Source organism: Pipra filicauda, unplaced genomic scaffold, assembly GCF_003945595.2.
Source record: "Pipra filicauda isolate LSUMZ 115617 unplaced genomic scaffold, ASM394559v2 scaffold51_size4534324_pilon, whole genome shotgun sequence".
In the NCBI taxonomy this organism is placed as follows: domain Eukaryota; kingdom Metazoa; phylum Chordata; class Aves; order Passeriformes; family Pipridae; genus Pipra; species Pipra filicauda.
The window spans coordinates 2,693,445-2,707,996 of record NW_024104665.1 but is presented as its reverse complement, the minus strand read 5'-3'; the positions used below and the strand labels follow the sequence as shown (position 1 = coordinate 2,707,996).

General features: G+C 37.1%; 1 protein-coding gene across 1 annotated transcript in view; it reads left to right on the top strand.

Annotated features, from left to right (window-relative positions):
- Positions 1–14,552, top strand: part of THADA (THADA armadillo repeat containing) — a 160,666-nt gene that overhangs the window by 41,835 nt on the left and 104,279 nt on the right. Inside the window, exons 27-28 of the mRNA XM_039386956.1 lie at positions 12,555–12,644; positions 14,019–14,150. Of these exons, the coding sequence (XP_039242890.1) occupies positions 12,555–12,644; positions 14,019–14,150 (222 nt within the window). The remainder of the gene's footprint in view (positions 1–12,554; positions 12,645–14,018; positions 14,151–14,552) is intronic.

The following is a 14,552-nucleotide window of genomic DNA, read 5'->3' as shown; positions in this document are numbered from 1 at the left end:
AGAAAGAATCGTGTCTTGCAGAATATACCATCCAAAGAGTCTTTCTGCTGTGCCTTTTGCAATCGGACATGTCTGTCTCGTATTGGCCTTATTAACCACCAACGTGCTTGTAACAAATGTGAATAGAGCCTTTCCCAAATCTTCTTTTGCGAAGCCCAACCATGAATGAACAGAATGTATTCTCTGCATATAGATGTGTCACGGTTTACTTTAGAGAAAATAACCACCCTTCTCTGAGCTCTTCACAGCGCAGGTATTTATGTTAGTGTAGTCAGCCACTTCACACTTGGAAGATGCTAAGTCTGCACCCTATTTTTGCCTAGCTACCGTGGTATCAGCTGTGAGCTGTTCCCCAGCCCCACTGCTGCTCAGCACTTGCACTGTGCACTGGGACCTTCCGTCTACCCTGGCAGAGGCTCTGGAGAGCAGGCTGCCATGGCCCGGCCCCCAGGCACATTTCCCACAGGCTGCTCTGGAGTCACAGAATTATAGAATGGCTTGGGTTGGAAGGGAACTTAAAGACCATCTAGTTCCAACCCCTGGCCATGGGCAGGGACACCTTCCACAAGACCAGTTGCTCAAAGCCCCATCCAACCTAGCCTTGAATAATTCCAGGGATGGTGCATCCACAAATTCTTTGGGCAACCTGTTCCAGTGCCTCACTGCCCTCCCAGTGAAGAATTTCTTCCTAATATCTAATCTAATCCTACCCTCTGTCAGTTTAAAGCCATTCCCTATTTTCCTATCACTACATGCCCTCATCAAGAGTCCCTTTCCAGTCCTCTTGTAGGCACCACCCTGAGCAGCTTGTTGAAGACCTAAGTACTGCACTTGGTTTAATGCAAATTGATTGAATAGGACTTTAGACAGCAGTGAGTTCTGTACATCGGTGAGGTTTTTCTCTCATTTTTTTATTAGATAGCCACTTCTGGTTTTCCTGTGCTTTTTTTTTTTTTTTTTAAGGATGTACACGATCAGGAATTGCCTTTGAGACAATTTGCCATTTGACATAGAACAAACTTCAGTCTTTAGGGTAATAAAAAAGGATCATCCTGGTTTATCTGAAAATTGGAATATAGATGTTGCAAAGTCCTCAGAAAGAGCAACCAATGGACTGAGGTAGAGGCTGGGGTTAAAAGAAAGAATGTGGGCTGAGGAGAATTCCCTTTGAATCTCACCTTGGTGGAGGAGGTTCCAGGATGGAAAAGCTTCAACTCTTTGATTAAAAAATAGGTTTTTAAGCAAGACTGAAATGGTAGAGTGCAACCTGGTGATCTTTACATTTTGTAACCTGTATATATATGTACGTAGTTGTATTTTGGGAAGGAGGAAGCTCCTGTGTTTTATAATTGAGTGAAGAAAAAATGCGTATAGAGAAAAATAGTTAGCTGTCAACACAGATTTTCTGTGGCGAAAATATTCATGCTGCTAGGAATTTGAGTGTGAATGCTGCCATCTCAGTGTCTTATTTGAAAAGAAACAACTTTTATTGGTATCTATGTAGGACTTTAGGTCTTATTTTTCATTTCTAGCTTTCAGTAAATGTTGATGACTATAACTTCAAGCTCTTGGAAAGGGAAAACATCTTTTTAATTACAATAGGATGAAAACTGTGTAAATACAGGTTATGAAGATGCACTGTTGGCTGTGAGGCAGTCAACATGCACGACTGCCCTCTACTTTCCTTGTTTTTGTTGCAGGTAGAATGTTCAGCACTTCTCAGTAAGTGGTTGCTTGCACACTTGAAGGTCACTGAGTAAAATTAAGTTAACTTTTAAAAACAGCAAGTTTTTTTTTTTTCTCCTAAATTGTATGCTTTTTCTTTAACATTAAGGTTTTGTATGAATACTAAGGTTTTTAAAACCATAAAGAATTGCATTTTACACTGTGAAGAGTTACAGGAAAACATTGCAAATTGAATGTTCTGATGCAAACCTCTCTTTTCAGAATGTTATCCCTACATTAAATGAATCTAGTATTATCTTCCTTTTCTTTAAGCTGCTCTAGACTCTAGAGTTGTATCTTTAAGGTACATGGAATACAACATAAGTACACATGATTCCTGTTGAATGTTCCATTCCTGGCAGGCTGACATGTGTCCTGCATATCTAACTTAACAGCTGAAAAATCTGTCTTACATCAATGATGTTTTGTCAGTCTTAACAACAAGTTTATTTGCAGTGCATCATACTAGGCTCTGATAGGACTTGTGAGATGAGTCTGTGTTGCCCACAGAGGAGTGACCAGTACTATTTTGGGATAAGCCAAAATAAACTTTGGTGGCACTAATGTGGTCAAGCTGTAATGGCACATCAGTGTTCTAAAATGGGATGGCCCTTAGGCGAGTTTCGCTGGGGGCAATGCTCAGACTGACTCTGCGCTGTAAACGCTCAGTGCTGACTGGGAGACACACCACTGGCAGAGGTCCTGGTGCCGGCTGAGGTACAGCTCCGTGTGAGGGGATGTGACTGCAGCGATGGGCCCAGGAAGAGCAGCGCTGAGGCAGCAGAGTGCTGAGCCTCTTGTGCCCGCTCCAGCAGGGAAACGCAAGTACGGCTTGATTCACAAAACTGGCCTCTGAGCTCTGTACCTCTTGGACTGCGTGCTGCAAAGGGAAGGGTTGGGATTGCTTTATTTGGATCTTCTTAGTGATTCCCTAGTGGATTTTCTCTTGCAACCTTGACCTGTTGCAGCTTTTCAGTTGAAATAGTGTCAGTGACAGTGAGGTTTCATGAGATGGCCAAGCCATTTAAATGCCTGTGGTCCTTTTCCTCTATCTCCTTCTGTGTCACCTTCTGCAACCTGTTCCCTCCATGCCACTACAGTTGTTCCAGTGAATGCTTGCGAAGTACTTATTAAGGATTTGGTGCAGTACATTGCCTTCTGAGGGGGTTGTTTTTGTTAAGGAAAAAAAAATCCCTTCCCCTTCTATCTGCCAAAAATAGGCCACAGTTATTTGGTTCAACTTTTTTGTTTTTAATGCTCTGGCTCTCTTTTTTTTATTGACTTTGACAGATATAGAAGACTTAGTCTCAGAATTGTCTCAAGAAAACATGCAAAAGTTCAGGCTGACTCAGATAACTGTTACGGCTTTTACTTGATTAACAGTTCAACAACAATCTACTTGTTCAAACATAATTTTGAACAAGCTTTCTAAGTGCCTTATAATAAAAATAATGGTGATAAGGTGCTATTAACTTGTAAACTGAAGGTAAAATGTATGAAAGTTTTGTGCAGAAACAACTTGAAAACAAGCTCCTAAAAAAATCTATTTCTCTTTATGTTACTACTTCAATTACTCTGTTTGTTTTGTAAGTCTAATCTAAAACTATCTAAAATTTCCTGTAGCAGAAAATACAGACTGCCCTCCTTGAGACTGAGGATGCTCTCTGTCTATAATTTCTGCAGATTTTAGGAACACAATGTGTGTTTCTGTCTTTTAGGTAAAATGCTATAGAACCATTTTTACTTGAAGATTTTATCTTGTATATACAAAGTCAGAAAAATAATAAGCCTCAGTCCTACATAAACCCCAGTCCGTGTTTTTCAGGCCTAAAAACACAAATCACTGGTGTGCAAATGTGTATCTGTCCTCTCCTGAACCGGGAATATCTTCATAACATCCTGTCTTAAGTCAGCACCAGAAAATTGAACAATGATCGTGGTAAAGTGACATGAATGAAAGTTTACCCAAAGTGAAACATCTTAAAAATATATGTGCTGGCCTGGGGTAACTTTAGTCCATTCATTTGTTTTAAATAAATTAGGGGCATGATGCTAATATTTATTTCTACCAAGTGAGTAAAATACATTCCGTGAAACAAAAATTACTGTAAACTAACCACACAGGTTGGTAATTTAGTTTCTGTTGTAGTGATAAGTTTTCATTAATATGAATAGATGTAATTATTCTGTTTTGATCCATGCATAATGTACATATCCCTTCTTCATCAACTTCACTATACTAATTAAAAAGCAGGTACTCTTCACAGAATACTCCCAGACAGCGACAAAGTGTGGGTTATTTGGAGGTAAAATTTACAATGATAATTTTGTGGTAAGAGATTAAAGAAAATAGTGTTATAGGCAGTGGTTGAACAGAGTTCTTGGAGGCTTTTTAGAGATCTATACATATCTCTTAGTTATATTTGTGTGTGTACGTACATTTTTATGTACATAAACACATATGCACACTCATGCATATGCACAGTTCAACTTTCTAAAAAATGTGTCTTAAAAGTAATTATACGTAAAATATTTACTTTAAACTATGTTTTAGATATAGTTTTAGGTACATGCATATATAGAGGTACATTTGTATATCAAAATTGAGTGATGATTAATATTGGTGCCAGGTTGTATCTGATGTTGGGTGGTTGTTCCCTTGTTTTTATTCTGAGCCCATTGTACGCTTGCTTCTCTTGCTATTATAGCACCAAAAATGCTCTTGGAAAAGTGCTCTTTGCAAGTTATTTTAGTGAACTGTGTGTTGCATAATTATTCCTCTAAGTCACACTTTTCCTGATGTATTTGTTCTATGCAGGTGCTCTTTCTATACCTGATTACACAAAGAGTGTAATAAATAGCAAAACAAGAGGTATAAAAAAACTTGTACTTAAGAGATCAAAGCAAACCAGACCATGCAGCCCTTTGGAAATCTTGGCTAGCTCTCTTGTAAATAAAACTGGTTCTAAAGCAGAAGGTATTTAACTACTGTATTTATAAAGGTCTTGATTGGCAGTTCAGTTATTAACCTCATAAAACAGCAGCGTAAACTAGTAAGAATGTTTATTCTAGCACTTCTATCTAAAGGAAAATGAAAACCAAGATATAGTGGCATATTCTTAGTTCCTTTTAAGTACTTATTTTAGGTGTGTGTAGCATAAAAGAATGTTTTTTCAAGTAGTAAACTTAAACTATTTTGCTTACTGTTCTGGGATTTAAGTATTTTCTAATTCCTAACAAAACAAATGTTAGATTTCTTGGAGGTACAGAGTCACCACAGCTTTATTAAAGGTGCAAACCCGAATCTTTATAATGATTCTTCTTTCCTCTTCACAGTGTTTTTCATTTCATATAGAGGAAAAAGGAAATTTGAATTGTGTTTTGTAACTAATTTGATGAGGTTACAGAAGAGTTTTGCCTTTGTGTCACTGAAGAGGTGTCCTGTATCATGTTAGGTCTAGAAAAACAAGTATGCAATAATCTTCTGTATCCTTCCTCTTTGTCTTACTAGCCAATGTATTACACCAGGTTTTTTTACAGTTGTTTTTTTCAAATACTGTTGCTTTTCAAGCCTCCCACAAAATTACATGGCCATTTTGTCTTCTATGGCAGTGCTAAAATTCTCTTATGCATGTGAAATGTTTTCTTCAAAGCAGTTTTTCAGGAGTCCTGAGAGAGTATGTGATTTCAGGAATTTAGCTCATACCTGTGTTCGTTAAATGAAATTATCTGAAGCAAATTAAAATTTGTATATAATCTCTATTTCTGAAGGAACTTGCCTGTTGCTATTGTCTTAATCTCTTAGTAAAAAAATAGTGATGATTCTCTGGTTATCCTCCAGAGGGACTGCTAATCAAGAGCTTTCATAAATATATATTTCTGAATGAATGAAACAAAATTTTAAGTGGTTATTTTTATTTCACATCAAGCTAGTATTTGAAATACTAGTGTATGTTGTGGAAAACAATACTTTGTGCTGAATTGAAGACTAATTTACTAACTTACTAAAAACCTGCTAAATCTCAAGAATTTTGTTGTTTAAAGCAGGAACTACTGTCCACTGTAATTACAGTAGGTAGTGATGGCCAGGAAATACAGGAAGAAAAGAAAAACACTGATCTGTTAAGAAGACAGGGTTAAAATCATGGTGCCAGAGTGGGTAGCTATGTGGAACCATGCAGACAGTAAAAGGATCTCTTTATTCTGTTTTCTTGATTCTCATTCAAAGTGTGACTGCTGGCAGTACAGGTCAGCAGTGTCTTTGGATGAGTTAAAACCTCTAAGGATGGTCATTTCACAACCTCTTTGAGTAATATGTTTAAATGCACTGTTCCCCTTGCCCAATTTGAAATTTCCAAGCTATGATTTGTGTCCTTTCTGTGCTGTCTCCAACTACTGCAAGAAGATTAGCTCTCTAGTCTTTAATTCCTTCAAGTGGTTGTAGGTTTTTGTTAGATCTGTCCTGGACCTCCTCTTTGTCAAACAGAGCAAACCTGTCTCCTTCAGCTTCTTCTTACAGGACAGGTGCTCGAGGCCATGTCTATCTGAGCAGGTCTTTGCTGGGCCCTCTCCTGTGTGTTCTGATCTCTTCTGAACCTGGCAGTCCGGCTTGATGGAGGATTTCATGTGCAGCCTCACTGCTTGATCTGATGCTGCATTCATCCTAATGAACATAGTCCAGTATGCAGTTTGTCCTGTTTGCAGTGAGGATGTGCCATTGGCTCCTACTGAGGTTGGCATCCACTGTAACCCCTGTTTTTTTTCCCATGGGGCTATTGGTTTCTGAGCCAGTTTGATATTAGCCTGTGCTGATACTCAGAATTATTCAGCCAGGTGCAGAATGTTGTTTCTCCTTGTTGAACTGCATGAGGTTTCTGTTAGCCCAAGCCTTAAGTTTCTCAAGGTCTGTCTATACTGAAATTCTGCTGTTTGGTGTTTCATGCAATCCCCCTAATTCAGTGCTGTCTACAGATCTGCAGAGGGTGCTTTCCATCTCTTTTCAACCACTGATATCTGTTGGGCCTGGTGGTCCAGCCCAAATGCTTTGTTTATCCAAACTGTACTGCCTCAGTTTCCAAATGAGAAATCTGAGCAAAGCTGAACGTGTTTGTCAAGTACAGCATTTTCTAGTCCTTTTTTAAGTTTTTTTCCTGAATGAAAATATAGTTTAACTGCTTTCCCTAGGAAATAAGAACAGATTCCAGTTCTCACTAGACTCTTGGATTCTCTGTGCATTTATGCACAAGTGTTTTTAGGTTGGTTTCTGTTACTTACTTGTTTTTGTATATGAAACTGAAACCCGGCAAGTTGGAGCCTTTCAATAGTGTGTACACTCTCTTCCCAAACTCTGTTAATGGTGCGTGCCTTAGAATTTGAAGATTACCTCCTTGAGCTGGCAATAATGTGGTCATTTTAGGATAAATTTAAGATTCTGCCTCTCTTTTCTCAAGTGAAGTGAAAGCTGCAATTCTTATGGAGATTTTTGATTTTCAAGACAGTGTGAGCTACCTGTTCATCCTTTCAGATCCCTTTCAGGGAAAGAACAGGAATGCTAAATTGGATGACTAAAAACAAGTTAGCCTAGTTAAGTTGCATTGTGGGATTTTTTTAATAATTCAATGAAATCAGGAGAAGCAAATATGTAAAATGTCTATTATCTATATAAATCTGTCCTTTTGAATGACAGATTTGCTAAATTCTGTCCTGGTTTTCAGGTTCTTCCAACAGCAATTGTCCTTGCAGTGCAAGGAGTAAATTTGATTCTGTTTCTGCATTACTACTCTTTAACATAAGAGCAGTGACATATGTGACATATGTGTGGCATTATGTGACATCATGGTTAATGATTCCACCATGAGGATTGGTATAACACGAGTAGATTATACAGGAGACAATATTTCTATAATCTCATTAAAACTATGTTCTTGGTCTTGATCTCTCTAATTGTGTCTCATCTATATTTTTTTAACATTCCAGTATATTTTTTTCTTTTTAAATATAATATTATTTTTTCCTGTCAAATATCTGACCATGCTTTTGTCCGCTGACTTGAGATGTTAGCAATATTTATATGCAAAAAGAGCACCAGAGACCCTTGCTGCCCTCAGAAGATTGTCTCCAAATCTCACCTATGCTGTACTCAAATATTAACATATTTACTGCAAATGTTCTCTAACATATCAGTTACTAAAACCAACTTACAAGGTTATAAAGCTTTGTTCTTCTGAAAAATAAATGAAAGAACAGAAGCAGGTGATCTTTGACATGTCGCAGTAAAATGATACTTATGCCCCAGTGTCACAGCAGAATTTTAATCTCCTGGACTATTCTGTTAAGTGTACAGAACAGCTTTAAAAAGAACATTGCAACGTCCATAGTTTTATTCTTAAATGTATTTTTTAAAATACACTTAAAAAGTCTACATACTTGCTATGCATAAAGATGGAATATTTATTTAGAAAGTCAATAGTTATACAAACATAGATTATGCATTATGCAGAATCAAGTTACTACTGAGACAAACATAATGTATAATGACCAGACATGTCAGAGGTTGAAGCAGCATTTATGAATTTGGTTCTAGAAGTTTGATGGTAATTAATACTTCCACAAAGCAGATGAAATGAAAACTGGTAAGTACATGATTTTTGGCTGAACTTAAGCCATCCCAGGTTCTTCTCTGAAAATTGATAAAAGCCAAAGAACTGGTGCTAAATGAATGGAAGAACTGCTGACAATGGAGAATAATAAGGGCTTCTGGGTTAGGTTATTTTTCAGAAAAAAGTAAAACTGATTTTTGCATATTTTCTGAAGAAACGTTATCAACACTTTTAAGCATGATATATAGTTTACATAGACTTTTCCTTGAAGTTTTATAGATTTACAGTCTGCTTTGAGTAATGCCTTTCTTCTTTTTTTTTTTAATTTTTACTAGTTGTTGGATTTTTTTTGGAACTTAGCTGTGATTCACTCTTGTCTTCTGAATGCTTATTGCTAGCAATTAAATTCTGACCTTCATATCATCACATGCCTTCAAAATAACTTCTTGCCAATTTATATGAACTCTATATTTTGTGAAAGATGTTTCTTTTCCCTGTTTTTCCTGCTCCAGAGTCCAGACTCAGGGGGGCACAGAGAATTGTTAGCAGTGATGGGTGTCACTTGATTCTGTCTGACATAGTACAGAAGATACCTCCGTATTACAATTTTTCATTAATGGAACATCTTTTCAGGTGGAAAACCTGAGTGAAAATGGAAAAGAAACTCATGTATATGTCTCTACACAAACACTCTTTTGTCAGTCTTTCTTGTGAGTGCTAAAACATGGCTGCTGTCTCTAGCCATCAAAATGAAACCTTTTGTGAACGGGCTGTACTCTAACATAGTCATCTGGCTTTTCTGCAAAGTTACTTGCATATGAGAAAGCATTGAGGTTGTTAAACTGCAAAGTATCTGAGATGTAAATATTGCATCTTCCTATCTGTGTACTGCAGTATTCTGTGTGTATACAGTTTTACAGATTATTTTTGCTAGTGAATTTAGGAGGATATGGGTGCTCCCATTAGTTTCTCTCTCAGCCTTTCTACATCAAGCATCATTTTAATTATGTACTTGAATGACATTTTACATCGGGGAGAGGGATTTTGTTGTAAGCATCATCAGGCCACTGATAACTTCTCTGTTTCATTACTGTAGGTCCTCTTTCAGTAAATAACCTTCCACTAATTCGTTATTTAGGTCTCAGTAATCCCATTTGAAATTCTGGATTGTGTAATTGTGCTACTTTGAGTTACTAACAGGAAAAAGAAAATATTGTTTCAGAGTCTGTGGTTTAACATACTATCAAAGATGAGCTCTGAGGCAATATAAAAATAGTTTCAACTGGACATGGGCAAAAATACTAGTATCTTAAGGCTCTTCTCAGTTACTTCCTTTATAAACACGTTTTAGGGTGAGTAGATGTAAAATCTTGTGATCTGCAAAATGTTTGGTTTAAGAATTTAATTATGGTAGCTGTGTTGCCAAACATCTGTGTTTGAACTGTGTCAGTGACTAATGGGAAGATAGTTATCTATAGATATTTTTAATTTAGACCTATCATTCCCTGTCAGATATATTTTAGAATAGGGGGGAAGAGTTTGTTTCATGAAAACTGTTAGCAGTGGTTTTTGGGTTGTTTTAGTCCCCTTGATATATTCCTATATAGGTGTATCAGGAACTTATCTCCTTGTAAAGATATGGATAGCTTATTAATTATGAAGTCTAACTGACATATGTGTGTATATGTACATGCATGAATCTGTTTATAATAGTAACATGAGACATATCTTGGTTGGTATTCATTTTTCACAGGAGTACTTTTTTGATGAAATTAATACAAAATATGTGGCTTAGTGTCATGAACATTTTGGAAAAGCAGAACCATTACATTTTTCTGTTGTTCCAGTCTCAGTTACGATACTAAAATACCTGTGTATACCTAATAATATGTACATGTTTCCAGGGGCAAAAAAGATGGTCAGTAATCAAAAATGAAACAACTAAATACCTCTGTTTTATTCTGTCTAGCTGTTTTTCTTTCTGCTTATTCCCTGTTGCACATATCCCTGCCTTGACATCCCCAGGTAGTGGATTCACACTTAAAATAGTGCTCTGTATTTTTGAGAACACCTTTGCATTTTGCAGCACTTTTGCTAGTGTGTAGTCTTTCTTGTTTCCTCTCTGAACTGGAGGCCCTGTAACAGTCTGCTCAGACAGTTGTCTCTCTCTTTTTCTGAAAGTGCCTATGGAGATCTTTTCTGCAGCTACTGCTGATTAATGGTATTGATTAGGCTGCCTTCTCCCCTCACATAAGCTGTGGAGCAGTAAACCAAGTGGGAGGGTATGTAAACTACCCACTTCAGTAGTTATCAATTTCTTTTCCTCTCAAAAAGGTTCATGAAACCATGCTAATCACAAAGAATTTTGAGACTTCGTAAGGATATTCCATTCCATTATTTAATATTGATTCACGTGTGGCTGCTGAATTTTTAATACATTAAAAATGGACCTTTAAAAGTACTTGTGTGAAATGCTACTTGTATATAGTCTTCTCTTAAACCTCTAACCAGTGGTCATCCATTCCATAGGAATCTTAACCTCAATTCTGCTTTTGCTTGATGCACTCTATTGAACAAGAGGTGGAGGTGTCACAGCATTTTTGAATAGAATTTTTTCTTTTTTTTCTTTTACTGAATTCCTAATGTTTTACATATGAAAAACTCAGTCAGATGGACTGTTTAACTTGATATACTTAGATCTTATGTTTTTAGCTGTCTCTGGCTTTGCATCTTCAGTTTTCTGCATAATGTATGTACAAAAAATTGAAGTTGTTTTGAAGAAGCTGTTAGAAGAAATTATATGAGTGTCTTCAGTGATTATCAGTATTGATGTCTTTAAACTGTCCTCATTACTGCTTTTATTTATATTCATTCTTGGTTTGAATGCTTCCATCTAATTTTTTAACTTGAAGCCTTTTTGTAGCTGTTACAGCTACTGCAGATTCATTGGACATGCTTTTAGTTATAGCAACTCACTATATTGTGTATATATATTCACAGTATTGTTTCTTATGTGCCTAGAGAAAGTTTCCTGTACCTCTTTGAACGTTTGTTTCCATCTAGTAAGCTGTTTTTGCTGTGTTTATTCTGTGGCCTGTGGCTAAGGCATGTTATGTTAGTGGAGTGCTGGAAGAAGCCGTGCTGATGCTTCCCATGTGCTCATTTACTCGTGCGTGATTATTTTTGTCTGCTTATTTTTACGCGCATTCAATATTGCCATCTCATTGTGTTATTTCTCTAGACCCGGATCTGTCCGCTTGTTGTAAGCGCTGCACTGGAGTCATGCTAACGCATGACATTTATCTTGATTGATCTCGTGGCAAGCAAACCCTGTGGTTGGCTTTCTTTTTCTAAATGGATGGCCTTTCATTTATTTAATTTTAAAGGCAGTCTGTTTTATCTGCATAGCATATATGTCTGATTAGAACCTCCCCACTGTAACATTCAGTGGGGATGGTTCTTGCTTAGATGATGCTGAGTGGTTTCCTATAAACCATGAAGCCATGCTTTATCCGATCTAAACCAAACAAATACAGAAGATTTCTACTTACCTCCTTTTAGCTGGGATTAATTTGCTGTTGTGGCTTGAACTGTTCCGCCGTACTAATTCTGGCTAGGGATGAGTTCATTAGGTATTTGTGCATTGCTCTGTTTTGGATGTCGTTGCTCCCTCTACACGAGCAAAAACGTGGCCTGTACATGTTACCACTGCTATGTGTTGGAAGCAGTGCTGGATAAAGAGGGTTAAATGAAGGTCAGATGCATTTTACAAATCTTCTGTGAGTTACTATTCTGAGATGCTTTTTAGTGTCAGTAAATTATGAGCATCTGTTAGTACATGTTTTTAAGTATATTTTATTAGCTATTTAGTACATGAGCCACGCTAAAGCATGTGTAAGTCTTCTCTTGTTCAACTAGAATGTTCTTAAAATGGTGCCGGAATTTAAGCTGTTGTATCTTTTCTTTTTAGTGTGATTTCCCAAAAAGGCCCCACCAGTTTAGTTGACCAAGTGTTAGTATGGACACATACAGAGTTACTTAACTTGTGTAAAATACACTGTATCATCATTTTTAATGAAAACATCATGCTGCCTTTGAAAGTAGTTCATCATGTGTGTATGGATTGCCAGCTTCACTGTAGCATCAGAAATCAACAAATAAACTGGTATTTTGAGTGCAATTGATTACTGCAGAATGCTAATTATGACTCTTATTCATTTGTTTCTGCAGAATGACAGGAGGGGAGTTTTTCTCTCGGTTTCCAAGTCTTTATCCTTTCCTTCTCAAGCAGTTGGAGGTTGTAACCAATACTTTGAACAGGTAAGACAATGTCTAAGAAAACTTTGAAATATAAAGTGGAATGAAAAGTTTAAACCGAGCTGTGTCACGTACACCCTAATGCTGTTGTATATATCAACAGCTTCTTGAAATTATGTAGTTCAACTACGTGTCTTTTGCTAAGGCTTTTTTCTTTTAGCTTTTGCACATCGCAATAAGTCCCTGAAGATTGAACTACTGCTGAGTAATTAATAGTTGCTGCGTTCCTAGGATCAGATGTTAAAGAACTTATATTTTTCGGGGCAACAGAAACCGGGTGTTTGACTTTCTCATGTTTAAGAATGAGGCTTCCTAATGTGTTTAAGTGATACAGGGTCATAGGCCTCACGTAACCCTAAATGAACACTTTCCAACCTGTGACACACTGACTCTAGGGAAAGTCCTTCATCTTCTTTTAAGGACTCCACAAATGGTGGCTGAGAGCTACAGATGATACCATTTGGGATGACACTGTTACCTCCAGGTTCATGAACTTTTAGAGTAAATCAATGCTGGATTTTTTTTCTCTTAAAATGCCATGGTATAAACTGTGGAAGTTGAGTAGCTGATTTATGGGTGAGGTTCAACTGTCTGTTTAATGGGCCTAAGGTGGATATTCTGAAGCAGAAGCTTCACCAGTCATTGCATGTTTTGCAGTCTCTGCTTAAGAAAAGAGGGTGTGTACATTCAGTGCAGCAGTCTGCTTTCCCTGATGTTTTGAAAGGTGACAGTGTCCTCATTGGTAAATTCTGGGAAGTCTTTCAGTTGAAAAAGATTGAAAGCTGCTGTCTGAAATGGAGGCTTGGAATGCTTTTTCAGTGTGAATTCAGACTTGTATCCTATTATTAGTAATTAAATAAATCAAGAAGGGTTGATTTTAACTTAGATTTCTGATTTTTTTAAATATGAATAGTAGCCACTTGGTGTCAATGACAAGAACTATTTTTTAGTAAACCCTGCTGTTTGCTAAATACACATTTCCTCTCAAACTGATAAGAAGAGTTTTTTTTAAACCACCTTTTTGTAACTAACTCTGCTTTCATAGTTTCCTGGTTCATAGAGAAAGATTATCTGTGCAGGTTTTTAATATTATTTAAAAATGAAGGCGGCTCACCATAATTGGGAAAAAAAGAGGCTTGGAATAATGCAGGAAAGTGACGGCAATACAGCCATAAGTGCCTTCATTACAGGGGTTCCCTGCAGGAGACCTGGATGCCATGTTTGATCCCAGCAGGGTTTGCACTCTCTTGTAATGATCAGCCTAGAATACCTCCTTGAACCAGAAATGCAGAAGCCTATTTTGTGGGGAAGAGAATCAATAATAGCGTGAAGGAGAATGCGTTTTTCACCAAATGCTTCTTACCCCTTTCTATTTAGTGAAGTTGAAGAGTTGAAAGTCCATCCAAGCCTGTTTCTTTTGCTTTTAATCCTGGGAAGACTGTATCCATCTCCAATGGATGGCACTCATTCAGCACTCAGCATGGCACCATTTGTCCCTTTTATTATAAGGTAAGGTTTTGTAAGGTGGTGGGACTTCTTTCTTGAATCTCTGCAAATTTTTTTTTATGAAATTCTCTTCAGTTTTAATTATTAAAGGAAAAACTGGTAGTCACTGATTGCTCTTACCTGTATTATTAAATGTCTTTTGGAGAATTAGAATATCTGCTTATGCAAGCCATTGTATGACTTGGTTGTAAATCTTCGTCTGCAAATGCTGTATGCCACGATTGCTACCGCAGAGAGGGTAGATGAAAACTCATGACAGATTGTAGCAGTGCAAGGTTTGCTGTACAGAATTCTGATGGATTTTTCAGTCCTGCAGAATGACTGTTCATAACACATAAATGTAATGATTAATATACAGATTTGTAGGTGCGCGTATATATATAATCTCCATATTCATCTGTGTAT